This window comes from Nomascus leucogenys, chromosome 11 (genome assembly GCF_006542625.1).
Source record: "Nomascus leucogenys isolate Asia chromosome 11, Asia_NLE_v1, whole genome shotgun sequence".
NCBI lineage: Eukaryota > Metazoa > Chordata > Mammalia > Primates > Hylobatidae > Nomascus > Nomascus leucogenys.
The window spans coordinates 45114630-45129310 of record NC_044391.1 but is presented as its reverse complement, the minus strand read 5'-3'; the positions used below and the strand labels follow the sequence as shown (position 1 = coordinate 45129310).

Below are 14681 nucleotides of genomic sequence, written 5' to 3'. Positions count from 1 at the left end.
ACAGAGCGAGACTCTTGTCTCAAAAAAAAAAAAAAAAAAAAAAGCAAGCTCGTTGGCTTCCTGCTGGCCTCATGTTCACCCCTTACCAGTTGTGTGACTACTACTTTTTATTTTTTTGAGGCAGGGTCTACTCTATCACCCATACTGAAGTGCAGCAGTGCGATCATAACTCATTGCAGCCTCTAATTCCTGGGCTCAATCGATCCTCCTGCCTCAGCCTCCCGAGTAGCTGGGACTACAGACGCATGCCACCACGCTTGGCTAATTTTTGTATTTTTTGTCGAGATGGGGTTTTGCCATGTTGCCCAAGCTGGTCTCAAATGACTACTTCATTTTTTTTTTTTTTTTTTTTTTTTTGAGACGGAGTCTCGCTCTGTCACCCAGGCTGGAGTGCAGTGGCGCAATCTCGGCTCACTGCAAGCTCCGCCTCCCAGGTTCACGCCATTCTCCTGCCTCAGCCTCTCCGAGTAGCTGGGACTACAGGCGCCCGCCACCACGCCCGGCTAATTTTTTGTATTTTTAGTAGAGACGGGGTTTCACCGTGGTCTCGATCTCCTGACCTCGTGATCCGCCCGCCTCAGCCTCCCAAAGTGCTGGGATTACAAGCGTGAGCCACCGCGCCCGGCCATGACTACTTCATTTTTAAGCCTAAATTTTCTCATCTGTTTCATGGAAATGATACTGGGGCAGGGGGTTGAGAATTCAGTGCAAGTTCAGGTGTCCACAGGGCCTGGCAGAATGTAAGCCTTCAATCGCTGGCACCTACTGTGTTACTGATTCTATTATCAGGTGCCTCTACTTCTGGATTGTCAACCCCAAGTTGGGCCCTGCCCCGTGATCTGCCAGCTCTTTAATAGAACCAGCTGGGGCATGTCTGAGCTGAGCCCCAAGCCCCGCTCCTCTGCCAGTCGGATGGGGTTAGGACTCTGGGCTGCCCTCCAAAAGGCTGTCAGGAAGGCGCTGAGTTCTGGCTGGAGGCAAAGTGGAGAGACTTGCAGGAGCGGTGCAGAAGGAAAATTTTTCTCTTAAATAGAGGCGTGTATTTGTGATTCTGCCTGGCTTGTTTCCAATCATCCTTCATGCTTGAGCTCAGCTGGCCCCTTCCTCAGGAAGCTCTCTTGACCTCCCTAGGCAGAGTTGGTTGCTTCCTCTGGACTCCCAGGGCCCTCTAGGGCTCTCTGATTCCAGGTTTGATCACTGTACCCTTGCTTCCCTCATCATGGCCCTGACCACTCTGGGCTGTCTTTTTTCTTTTTTTAGAGATAGGGTCTCACTCTCTCCCAGGCATAGCTCACTGCAGCCTCGAACTCCTGGGCTCAAGCAATCCTCCGACCTCAGCCTCCCGAGTAGCTGGAACAACAGGCGTGGGTCACTCTTGTGTCAGTCTCCCAGTTAGACTGGGAGCCTCATGAATGCATGGCGCAGGACGGTCTCATCATTACTGAGTCTCCAGGATCATCCAGCGAGGGGTCGGCACAAAGTGGGCATTGAACAAAGCTTTGGTAAGTAGCTAAGGATCCCCACTCTGTCCACACGGGCACAGGGGACACCTGACCCTGTGGTGTCTGCTGTTCCCACTCCAAGGCTCACAACTTGGTGAATGGAGCGAGAATTAGATTTCAGTTTGCCCCTTGCTCCGTCAGCCGCGCGCCCTAATGCAGTGCACAACCTTAGCTGCTGTGCGCGATGGGGGGCGACACCTCGGCCTGCGAGCAGAGAGGAAAGTTCAGATACCTCTAACATAGGGAACCAGCCTTCCAGGAGGACGAGAAGGAAGGAATAAGGGGAAGAGAGGACTACCTCCACCCTTTCCATCCCTTTGGTCTCCTGGGTCTGGAGCACTGGGCTCCACCCTCTCTGAACTAACACCTGGCGGTTGGGCGTGCCTCAGTTTCCCGGAGGCGGGGCATTCCTCCGTCGCCGCCCCCCACCTCCCCTTTTTCCTCTTCCTCTTGGGGCATCTGCTGCCGCGCCTCTAGCACTCCCGGAACTAAAACTAGGTGCCAGACGGTCCGGAGGCGGGGGCCACGTCAGCGGGGCCACCCAGGGCTCGCGGGGTCCCAGCGGGCGCCATGCGGAGGGGCGCGCTCCTGGCGGGCGCCGTGGCGGCGTACGCCGCGTACCTGGTGCTGGGCGCGCTGTTGGTGGCGCGGCTGGAGGGGCCGCACGAAGCCCGGCTCCGAGCCGAGCTAGAGACGCTGCGGGCGCAGCTGCTTCAGCGCAGCCCATGTGTGGCTGCTCCCGCCCTGGACGCCTTCGTGGAGCGAGTGCTGGCGGCCGGACGGCTGGGGCGCGTCGTGCTTGCTAACGCTTCGGGGTCCGCCAACGCCTCGGACCCCGCCTGGGACTTCGCCTCTGCTCTCTTCTTCGCCAGCACGCTGGTCACCACCGTGGGTACGTAAGCGCCGCACCGAAAGGCGGCGAGGTCCCGGGATCCCCACTTCATCCTTACCCCCTGGGGACCCCAGGGCCCTCAAGAATACCCTTATCCCAATCCCCTCTGGGCTTCGGATCCCCCGAAAACACCCCAGTGAGGACCCGGGACCCAGGCTCATGATATCCGCTCTGCTCTGGGAGCCCAAGTCCTCCTAAGTAGGAAACACTCAGCTCCCCTCAGAGCACCCTTGCAGAGACCAGCTGGGACCCCGTTCCTTGGTCTTTTTTCTTTTTCTTTTTTTGCGACAGGGCTCACTCTGTCGCCCAGGCTGGAGTGCAGTGGCACGATCTCGGATCACTGCAGCCTCCGCCGCCTCCCGGTTTCAAGCTATTCTCCTGCTTCAGCCTGCCGAGTAGTTGGGATTACAGGCACATACCACCATGCCTGGCTAATTTTTGTATTTTTAGTGGATACAGTGTTTCACCATGTTGGCCAGGCAGGTCCCAAACTCCAGACCTCAGGTGATCAGCCCGCCTCGCCCTCCCAAAGTGCTGGCATTACAGGCGCGAGCCACTGCACTGGGACTCCATTCCCCGGTCTTAATCCTCCTGGTGACCCGGGTCTGTCCAGCCTCCTCTAAGCCTAGGACTGTCCTCAGAGACCTCCAGCAAGGACCCAGGACCCGCCACCCTCCAAGGGAGATCCTTGCCCCCTCTGGACCCAGACCTCAACCATGCCAGGACCCCTGATTTTATCTCTAGTCTGGGCCTGCCACCCTTGCCATATCTCCTGACCCTCCAGATATGTCCTTCCGGGAAACCCCCCTGGAGAAACCCCATCTCAACCTCCTCCTCACCCTGGCGCCTTAGCGAGGACCCTAAATCTCCAGACCTCTCAGGGTGTCTTCACTAAAGACCTCCCTCCCAACAGAGATTCCTCAGCAAGGACCTGGCACCCCCATCTGGGACTTCTGGCCCTCTGGACCTAGGCCTCTGCTCCAGACCCTCGTCCCTCTCCTGGCCCCATACTCCCCAGCAGGCAACGCTGACCCCAGACACAAAACCCGTCCCTAGGTACCCCACCCCATCTTGACATCTCCCCTATATGGTGTCACTCTCAGTGCAGGATTTTCCTCCCAATAGGGACACCACCTGTTCCCTCTGGACCTGGGACTCCCAATTCAGCAGCCCCAGCTAGGGATGTGTCAAAAGGACCCACCGTGGAGGGATCCCAAGTTTTGGGAAACCCTGAGAAGCCAGACTTGGGAAATCTCTTTGTTGCCAGGCTCTGCTGCTCCCCCAGCCCCTTCTCAGCTCCCTGACTTCCTCTTGTTTCTTTGTTGGGGATTTGTTGAGGAGTGGAGCCTGGTGCAGGGTTAGCCCAGACTCCTAACTCCCCCTCCTGGCCAGCAATAGGGGGCAGCTTTTGCTTTTGGTCCCCTGGCAGCAGAGCTCGGTGACTTCTCGTTAGCTGACCTCCCCTCAGTCTGCCCACGCTGCCAGGGCGGCCTGACCTGCTTCTGAGCTTCCCTGGGTCACGTGTGCACCTCCTGCCTCTTCCCAGATCCTGACTTCTAAGAAGTCATTCCTGGCAGGGCAGATGAGGGAAGCCAGACACACGTCAGGCACAGCCTGGCTACATCCCTGCTCAGCCGCGGCTCATTGCCAGGCCTCAATGTCCTCCCTCATTGCTAAAATGGAGATAATAACACTCCCCATTTCCCTGTAATAGCAATAGCCTGACAGAGGACTTGCCAATGCATGCTTGAACTCACTCAATCATCACAACAACCTTGTGAGGCAGGCACCTTTATAGGCTCTATATTTTTAGCCATGGAAACAGAAGCCTAGAGAAGTTGGGTAACTTTCCCAAGGTCACACAGAAAAGACGGCATAGAGTGGAGATTTAGTCAAGGCCATCAGGCTCTAAAGTCCCATGCTGCTAGCGAACACACCACACTACTTAGAAGAAGGGTGCTGTGTGTGTTGTAAAAGAAAAAATATGCTAACACTTGTTAAAAACGGAAAGTTATTGTGGTAGAGGAGAGACCATTGCAAAGGCCAGAGAGACCGAACTCGACTGTGAATATAGCAAACAGCTGGAGATTTATGGCTAACAAATAGAATAAGGGAGTCAGTGGATGGAAGAATATTAAGAGGAGAGACATTCGGGTGGGGGATTCTTGCTAAACTCAGCTTGACAAGATTCTTGCTAAAGACAGGCCAAAGACTTAGATATCGAGACGGGGTGGATGAGGGCCAGGCGCAGTGGCTTACGCCTGTAATCCCAGCACTTTGGAGGGCCAAGGTGGGCAGATCACCTGAGGTTAGGAGTTCGAGACCAGCCTGACCAACATGGTGAAACCCTGTCTACTAAAAATACAAAAATCAACCGAGCGTTGTGGCAGGCGCCTGTAATTCCAGCTACTCGGGAGGCTGAGGCAGGAGAATCACTTGAACCTGGGAAGCGGAGGTTGCAATAAGCTGAGATTGTGCCACTGCACTCCAGCCAGTGCAACAGAGTGAGACTCCATCTCAAAAAAAGAAAAAACAGGCCGGGTGAGGTGGCTCACGCCTGTACTCCCAGCACTTTGGGAGGCTGAGGCGGGCAGATCACCTGAGGTTCGAGACCAGCCTGGCCAACACGGTGAAACCCCATCTCTACTAAAAATACAAAAATTAGCCAGGCATGGTAGTGCGTGGCTGTAATCCCAGCTACTTGGGAGGCTGAGGCAGGAGGATCACTTGAACCCGGGCGGCGGAGGTTGCAGTGAGCCGAGATCTCACCCCTGCACTCCAGCCTGGGCGTTAGAGCAAGACCGTCTCAAAACAAACAAACAAAAAAGAGTGGTGGATGAGGAATTTGATCAGATATTGGGGCAGGTGGCTTGTAGGATTCTTGCTAAAACTGGGCCTACTTAAGGACTCAGGAGTCAGACTGAAGTGCGGTCAAGGAGGGAGTCTTTGTGTGAAGCGCTGGTAATAACTGACGTTTATTGAGTTAATGTTGACTGTTTTCTTTTCTTTCTTTTTTTTTTTTTTTTGAGACGGAATCTTGCTCTGTCACCCAGGCTGGAGTGCAGTGGCGTGATCTCAGCTCACTGCAAGCTCCGCCTCCCGGGTTCACGCCATTCTCCTGCCTCAGCCTCCCGAGTAGCTGGGACTACAGGTGCCCGCCAACACGCCCGGCTAATTTTTTGTATTTTTAGTAGAGACGGGGTTTCACCGTGTTAGCCAGGATGGTCTCGATCTCCTGACCTCGTGATCCGCCCGCCTCGGCCTCCCAAAGTGCTGGGATTACAGGCTTGAGCCACCGTGCCCGGCCTGTTGACTGTTTTCATTGTGGGCGAAGCCTTGAATGCATCTGGAGAGATGGAAAACCAATTAGACGTGATTCAGAGAGACCTCTTCCCACAATGCCCCTCATTTGGTCATAGGCCCAAATCTTGGCCCTGGAATTGCTCCGGGCAGCCTTGCTGCACTTGAGGCAGGAGGAAGCGGGTAGTCCTACCCGGAACTGGGAATCGGAGAGAGGAAGTGAGCATCACAATTCTTGTAACTCTTTCCACGCTCTTGCTAGCCGCTATGCCCTATCCCAGCCTAGTAGGATTACTACCACATTTGAGGAAGGGATTGTTTGTTGTTTTTGAGACAGGGTCTTGCTCTGTCACCCAGGCTAGAGTGCAGTGGCGCAGTCATAGCTCACTGCAGCCTTGACCTCCTGGGCTTAAGTGATCCTCCCACCTCAGCCTCCTGAGTAGTTGGAACCACAGGTGCACGCCACTGTGCCCAGCTAATTTTTTTATTTTTTATTTTTTGTAGAAGGTGGTCTCCCCATGTTGCCCAGGCTGGTCTTGAACTCCTCCTAGGCTCAAGCGATTCTCCTGCCTTGGCCTCACAAAGTGCTGGAATTACAGGTGTGAGCCACCTTGTCCGGCCAGGAAGGGATTGCTTACGAGCCCATTTTTGCAGAGAGGGAACTGAGACTCAGAGGGGAGAGGTCATTTGGCCAAAGTCATGCAGGGAGTAAATGGCAAAACGCTGTTTTGGACTCTTCTCTTTGAAATAGTAACTTGAGGCTCACAGGCCCCATGCTTTTCAAACTCTATGATGTGTCTATTTATGAGGATTTCTCTTTTATTATTATTTTTTTTTATAGAGATAGGGTCTTGCTATGTTACCCAGGCTGGTGTGGAACCCCTGGGCTCAAGTAATCTTCCCACCTCGGCCTCGCAAAGTGCTGGGATTATAGGAATGAGCCACCTCACCCGGCCTATTTATAAGGATTTCATGCCATTTGCAAACCTGCCAGGCTGCTGGAGTTTCCCCATCAAAAACCCTTGTATTAATGAGGGTTGGGGTCATAAGTGATACACCTCAAATTACAGTTGCTTCAATAAGAAGTGTATTTCTTTTTTTTTTTTTGAGACGGTGTCTCGCTCTGTCGCCCAGGCAGTGGCGCAATCTCGGCTCACTGCAAGCTCCGTCTCCCGGGTTCACGCCATTCTCCTGCCTCAGCCTCTCCGAGTAGCTGGGACTACAGGCGCCCGCCACCACGCCCGGCTAATTTTTTATATTTTTAGTAGAGACGGGCTTTCACCGTGGTCTCGATCTCCTGACCTCGTGATCCGCCCGCCTCGGCCTCCCAAAGTGCTGGGATTACAAGCATGAGCCACCGCGCCCGGCCAAGAAGTGTATTTCTTGTTCACATTCCAGGTAGTCAGTCCAAGTGGTACTGCATGGTCAGAGACCTAGGCTCCTTCTCAGCAAAACCCTGGTGTTCCTGCCTAACTCCTCTGCACAACTTCCATTCCCAAGGTTGCCTAATAGTCCAAGATGGCTGTGTAGCTCCAGCCTCCATGTCTGTGCTCCAGCCAGCAAGAGGAGGGAGGAAAGAAGGGAGACTGGCATCCCTTGCTCCTTAAGGACCTTTCCTGGAAGTTGCCTGACTCTGTCTTGAATACCTCATTGGCCAGAGATTAGTCACAGAACCACACCTGGCTCTGCAAGGGAGGAGGGAATGTCCTGATTCCAAAAGGCCATGTATCCAGCTAAAACCCAGGGGGAGCCTTTTAAAGTGATTATTATTGTTATTATTTTTTAAAGTAGAGATAGGGTCTTCCTTTGTTACCCAGGCTGGTCTCAAATTCCTGGGCTCAAGTGATCCTCCCTCCTCAGCCTCCCAGAGGGCTGGGGTTACAGGTGTGAACCACCATGCCGAGCTGGGATCATTTCTTTTCCCAAATTTTTTTATTGTAGTAAAATACACACAACATAAAATGTACCATCTTAGTCATTTTTAAGGCTACAGTTCGGTGACATTAAGTACATTCATATTGTTACCATCATCACCTTCATCTTTTTTTTTTTTAATAGATATGAGGCTGGCCATGCCACGTGGGAGATGGAGTTATTGCTCAACTCAAATCACTCTCCACCATCCATCTCTAAAACTTTTTTTTTTTTTTTTTTTTTTTTGAGATGGAGTCTTGCTCTGTCACCCAGGCTGGAATGCAGTGGCACAATCTCGGCTCACTGCAACCTCCGCCTCCCAGGTTCAAGTGATTCTTCTGCCTCAGCCTCCCGAGTGTCTGGGACTACAGGCGCAAGCCACCATGCCTGGCTAATTTTTGCATTTTTAGTAGAGAACCCGGCTAATTTTGGTCAGGCTGGTCTTGAACTCCCGACCTCATAATCTGCCCGCCTAGGCCTCCCAAAGTGCTGGGATTACAGGTGTGAGCCACCTCACCCGGCCTCTAAAACTTTTTTTTTTTCTCCTGAGACAGGGTCTCACTCTGTTGCCCAGGCTGGAGTGCAGTGGTGCCATCACGGCTCACTGTAGCCTCAACCTTCCCAGGCTCAGGTGATTCTCCACCTCAGCCTCCCGAGTCGGTGGGACTACAGGTGCACACCACCATGCCTGGCTAATTTTTTTATTTTTCATAGAGACAGGGTTTCACCATGTTGCCCCGGCTGGTCTTGAATTCCTAGGCTCAAGGAATCCCCACACCTCGGCCTCCCGAAGTGTTGGGATTACAGGCTTGAGCCCCGGCGCCTAGCCTCCGGAACTCTTCTCATCTTGCAGAACTGAAATTCTATACCCATTAAACCGTAACTCCCCATTCGCCCCTTCTCCTAGCCCCTGGCAACCACCGTTTTACTTTGTCTCTGAAGTTGACTAACTACTTTGTATAGAATAATACAGTGTCTGTCCTTTCACGACTGGCTTGTTTCACTGAGCATAATGTCATTAAGGTTCATCCATGTTGTACCATGTGTCAGAAGTTCCTTCCTTTTTAAGGCTACATAACATCCCACTGTATGTATAAACCACATTTTACTTATTCATTAATCTGTAGATGGAAATGTGTTGCTTCCGAGGTTTAGTTATTGTGAATAATGCTGTTATGAACATGGGTATACAGATACAGATATCCCTTTGACACTCTGCTTTAGGTTCTTTTGAGTATATAAAAAAATGGGGCCAGGCGTGGTGGCTCACACCTGTAATCCTAGCACTTTGGGAGGCCGAGGCAGGTGGATCACCTGGTCAGGAGTTTGAGACCAGCCTGGCCAACACTAAAATACTAAAAATACAAAATTAGCCGGGCGTGGTGGCGCATGCCTGTAATCCCAGCTACTCGGGAGGCTGAGGCAGGAGAATTGCTGGAACCTGGGAGGCAGAGGCTGCAGTGAGCTCAGATTGCACCTCTGCACTCCAGCCTAGGCAACAGAGTGAGACTCCATCTCAAAAAATGAAAACAAACAGAAAAAAACTAGGATCTTTTCACGTGGAAAACAGGCACAGGTGACACTTGCTCGAGTGTGCCACGTATCCATGCTTCATAATGATCGAGGGCCGCATCTGTCGTCTTTGGACAAGATAAACCAGGCCCCTCACCACCCTAGTCAGATCTCTGAACTTTGGTTTGATTTAATTGGAAAATAAAAAGATTTTAAATTACGCTTTGCTGGCCGGCCGAGGCGGGCAGATCACCTGAGGTCAGGAGTTCAAGACCAGCCTGACCAACATGGAGAAACCCTGTCTCTACTAAAAATACAAAAATTAGCCAGGCGTGGTGGCCCATGCCTGTAATCCCAGCTACTCGGGAGGCTGAGGCAGGAGAATCACTTGAACCTGGGAAACGGAGGTTGTGTTAAGCCGAGATCGTGCCATTGCACTCCAGCCTGAGCAGCAAGAGCGAAACTCTGTCTCAAAAAAAAAAAAATTAATAAATTACACTTTGCCAAAGTGAGTCAGTCCCACCAACATCTGAATTCCCCTTGATCATATTTCTGTTTACAGAATTCATACCCACACCGAGCTTATTGTGTTCCCATGGTCCTTTGGGAGCCCACGGGGGCTTGTCACAGCCATTTTACTTTTTTATTTTTATTTTTTTGAGACAGGATCTCACTCTGTCACCCAGGCTGGGGCACAGTGGTGCAATCTCGGCTCACTGCCACCTCTGCCTCCTGGCTTCAAGCGATTCTCCCACCTCAGCCCCCAAGTAGCTGGGATTACAGGTATACACCACCATGCCCGGCTAATTTTTGTACTTTTTGGTAGAGACAGTTTCACCATGTTGGCCAAGCTGGTCTCAAACTCCTGATCTCAGGTGACCTGCTCTCTCAGCTTCCCAAATTGCTGGGATTACAGACGTGAGCCACCACGCCTGGCCCATTGTCTCACCCATTTTAGAATAGGGCAAACTGAGGCTCAGAGCCAGGCAAGAGCCTGCACCCTTCATTCTTTGTTTTGAGAAGTATTGATCGAGTGCCCACAGCAGTGATGAAACACGCAGAACCTCCTGCTTTGCTGAACTGGCAGCCTATGAGAAGACGGTAAACCACAGAGCATGCTAGAAAGTGTTAAAGTGCTATGGGAAAAAAAAGCGTTGGGTAAGAGGATGTTACCTTTTAGGGTGGTCAAGGGAAGGCCTCACTGAGAAGGTGACATTTGGATGAAGAAGACCTGGAGAGGAGAGAGGGGAGCATTCTTTGGGGAAGGAACAACCGGTGCAATGGCCCTGGGGTGGGAGCGTGCTGCCCTGGTGGACCCTGTGGGGCTTCATGGGTCATGATGAGGACTCTTTCCTTTTATCTGAGTGAGATGGGGCCACAGAGGGGCTCTGGGCAGGGGAAGGGCATGACTGAACTCAGGTGTTGGCAGGCTATGCTGGCTGAACAGATTGTGGGGCCTGGGGTTGGGGAAGGGGAGATCCAGGAGGAGGCTGCTGTGGTGGACAGGACCAGGGTGGGGGCCATGGGACTGGGTGCGAGAGAAGTAAGTGGGTTTGGGGCCTATCTGAAGGTTGAGATAATAGGCTTCACTGACAGATGGAGTGTGGCATGAGTGACGAGGGCATCAGGGATGAAGGCAAGGCTCTTGGCCTGAGCGTCGGAGGACAGAGGTGCCATCGCCTGGGACAGGAGGGAATGTGGGGAGAGGCAGGTTTGGGATGAAATCAGGTCTAGGTGTGGGTGTCCACAGATATCTCGGTGGAGGTGTTGAGTGGGCAGAAGGATTTTCCCGGGCTGGGTCCTGGGGGTCAGATCTGTAATTCCGACACCTTGGAAGGCAAAGGTGGGAGGATCACTAGAGTCCAGGAGCTCAAGACTAGCCTGGGCAACATAGTAGGATCCCATCTCTACAAAAAAATTTAAAGTCAACTGGGTGTGCTGGACAGTGCCTGTAGTCCCAGCTACTTGGGAGGCTGAGGTGGGAGGATCACTTGGGTCCAGGAGTTCAAGACTGCAGTAAGCTATGATGGCACCACTGCACTCCAGCCTGGGTGACAGAGTGACCCCCCCATCTCTAAAAAGAAAAAGATTTCCCCTTTACTCTCTTTACTCCCCTAGGCTATGGGTACACAACGCCACTGACTGATGCGGGCAAGGCCTTCTCCATCGCCTTTGCGCTCCTGGGCGTGCCGACCACCATGCTGCTGCTGACCGCCTCAGCCCAGCGCCTGTCGCTGCTGCTGACTCACGCGCCCCTGTCTTGGCTGAGCATGCGCTGGGGCTGGGACCCCCGGCGGGCGGCCTGCTGGCACTTGGTGGCCCTGCTGGGAGTTGTAGTGACCGTCTGCTTTCTGGTGCCGGCTGTGATCTTCGCCCACCTCGAGGAGGCCTGGAGCTTCTTGGATGCCTTCTACTTCTGCTTTATCTCTCTGTCCACCATCGGCCTGGGTGACTACGTGCCCGGGGAGGCCCCTGGCCAACCCTACCGGGCCCTCTACAAGGTGCTGGTCACAGGTGAGCTGGGCGGCTAGGGCGGGGCTTTGAGGAGGACCTAGCCCTGTCCCTGGGGGAGTTAAAGGCACACAGTCCCACTCTGGGACTTCCAAAAGGGATCCAACCCCACCCCGCAGGGTCCAGTAGAACTGTGGCCCGGCCGGGAAGATCTGAGCCCCAGGATGACCAATGCCCTTCCTCCGCCTCTGCAGTCTACCTCTTCCTGGGCCTGGTGGCCATGGTGCTGGTGCTGCAGACCTTCCGCCACGTGTCCGACCTCCACGGCCTCACGGAGCTCATCCTGCTGCCCCCTCCGTGCCCTGCCAGCTTCAATGAGGATGAGGACGATCGGGTGGACATCCTGGGCCCCCAGCCGGTATCGCACCAGCAACTCTCTGCCAGCTCCCACCCCAACTACGCTTCCATCCCCAGGTAGCTGGGGCAGGCTCTGCCAGGCTTGGGTGTGCCTGGCCTGGGACCAAGGGGCCCAGGCGACCAGAGCTGGCTGTACAGGAATGTCCACGAGCACAGCAGGCGATCTTGAGGCCTTGCCACCCACCATCTCTCCTTTGTTTCCCAGCATCTGGCTGGGATGTGAGGGGTGGCACTCCCTGTCCCCATGTCCCAGGCTCCACTGGGCACCAACATAACCTTGTTCTCTGTCCTTTCTCTCATCCTCTTTACACTGTGTCTCTCTGGCTCTCCGGCATTCTTGCTGTCTCTGTCTTTCCCTCTTGCTGTCTCTGTTTCTCATTCTCTTTCATGTTCCATCTGTGTCTCTCAATTAACCACTCATGAATTGCTGATTCTACCAGGCTGTGGGCTCAGACCTCATTTCAGGCACCAGATTGGTCGCTACACCCTGGACAAGGGACTGCCCCTCTCTGAGCCTTGATTTCCTCAGCTGCCAAATGGGAAGAACAGACGAATTTGCCCCTAAACCCCTCCTGTTTGCTGGCCCTGTGCTAGACAGTGCTGGAGACATAGTTGGGGGTGGGGAACTGCCCTCATGGAGCTTGCAGTCCAGTGAGGTGGACAGACCTGTCCCCAGACAGTGATGGCTCAAAATGGTCAGGACTTTAATGGAGGAGGTGAGGTGATGAAAGCACAGGCAGAGTGGTCAGGGCTGAAGTCGGAGAAGCATAGGGACTAGGCCCAATCCCGCCTGGAAAGTCAGGGAGGACTTCCTGGAGGAAGGGACATCGAACTAAGACCTGAACTATGAGAAATAGGCAGGAAGAAGTTGTACCTGACTCATTTTTCTCAGGTGTCTCCAGGGAGCAGGACCCATGGAGGGAGCCCTGGTGTAGTCCTGTGCGGTAGACTCTTCCTCAGCAGCCTGGCAGGCAGGAAACGGACATAGGACCCCAGCCCAAATCTGAATGGCATGGGAGGTGCTGCCCTTAGCCGTGACACCATTGTAAGAGCTGTCCCCATTTGTATGTTGTGCTAATTGTATGTTGTGCCCTGGAATCAGCCTGGTTGAGCTCAAATCCCAACTTAGCCGCGTCTGGCCTTTGTCCTTGGGCAGTCACCCTACCTCTCTGATTTTGTTTCCTTATCTGTAAAATGGTGATCATCATAATACGACTTCAAAAGATTATTTCAGGCTGAGTGTGGGGGCTCACGCCTATACGCCCAGCACTTTGGCAGGCTGAGGAAGGAGGATCGCTTGAGGCCAGGAGTTTGAGACTAGCCTGGGCAACACAGTGAGACCTTATCTTAACAACCACAAAATCTAAAAATTAGCTGGGTGTGGTGGTGCACATCTGTGATCCTGGCTACTCCAGAGGCTGAGGTGGAAGGATCACTTGAGGCCAGGAGTTTGAGGCTGCAGTGAGTTATGACGGTACTGCTGCACTCCAGCCTGGGAGACAGAGTGAGACCCTGTCTGAAAGAAAGAAAGAGAGAGAAAGAGAGAGGGAGGAAGGAAGGAAGGAAGGAGAAAGACAGAGAAAGAGAGGGAGAGAAAAAGAAAGAAAAAGAGAAAGAAAGAAAGAAAAGAAGGAAAGAAGCCGGGCACAGTGGCTCAGTCCTGTAATCCCAGCACCTTGGGAGGGCCAAGGTGGGAAGATTGCTTGAGTCCAGGGGTTTGAGACCAGCCTGGCCAACATAACAAGACCCCATCTCTACAAAAATAAAAACTTTAAACAGGGCCGGGGCATTTGAGCCGGGTCTCAACAGTAGACAAGTAGAAAAGGCATGGAGAGGGCGTGCCAGGTGGGAGGAGCTGTGTACAAAGGCCTGGAGATGGAAAAGCATGCTGGCCACCAGCTTCTGACAAGCAGTTTACTATGAACGGTATGGAGGGAAAGAGGGAAGGAAGGCAGAGTGGTCGGCACGAGCACCTCTTAGTGTCCTTAAATGACAAGCATGGGAACCTGGTCTCTTTCCTGAGGGCCCTAGAGAGCCATGGAAGGGTTTAGAGTAGGAGAGGGTCATGGTTAGGTTTGGGTTTTAGGATGATCCCCCTAGTTGCTCTGGAGAGGTGGAGCAGAGGGGGGACTGAGGCTGGGTGCCTGTGGGAGGCTGGGGCAGGAATGAAGAGGGAGACGATGGGCCTGGGCTGAACCATGGAAGGGAGGAGGGGTGGGTGCGGGGACACTCAGGAGCCAAGTGGACAGGCCATAGCCCTCACAGACTGGAGGGACGCGGCTAGGGAAGGTCCCATGGAGTGGCCAGTTATCCCTCAGATGGGGACCTGGGAGAAAGAGCAGGTTTTAGCGGAGACGCTGAGGCTGCTTTAGAATATGGTGGGTATGTGGGGCAAAAGGGACACCCAGGGGTGTATCAAGAGGTCATAGTAGGGGCAGGCCCGGTGGCTCACACCTGTAATCCCAGCACTTTGTGAGGCCAAGGCAGGTGGATCACCTGAGGTCAAGAGTTCAAGACCAGCCTGGCCAACATGGTGAAACCCCGTCTCTACTAAAAATACAAAAATTAGCTGGGTATGGTGGCGCATGCCTGTAGTCCCAGCTACTTGGGAGGCTGAGACAGAATTGCTTGAACCTGGGAGGTGGAGGCTGCAATGGGCCAAGATCGCACCACTGTACTCCAGCCTGGGCGAG

The 14681-nt window shown here is 53.5% G+C and overlaps 1 protein-coding gene across 1 annotated transcript; it reads left to right on the top strand.

The window, feature by feature from the left end:
• The first annotated feature begins 1801 nt into the window (after positions 1-1801).
• Positions 1802-13616, top strand: KCNK6 (potassium two pore domain channel subfamily K member 6). The gene is made up of 3 exons (XM_003252672.3): positions 1802-2394; positions 11239-11634; positions 11826-13616. The coding sequence occupies exons 1-3, from the start codon at positions 2073-2075 to the stop codon at positions 12047-12049; spliced, it is 942 nt and encodes a 313-aa protein (XP_003252720.2). The 5' UTR covers positions 1802-2072; the 3' UTR covers positions 12050-13616.
• Positions 13617-14681: the final 1065 nt, after the last annotated feature.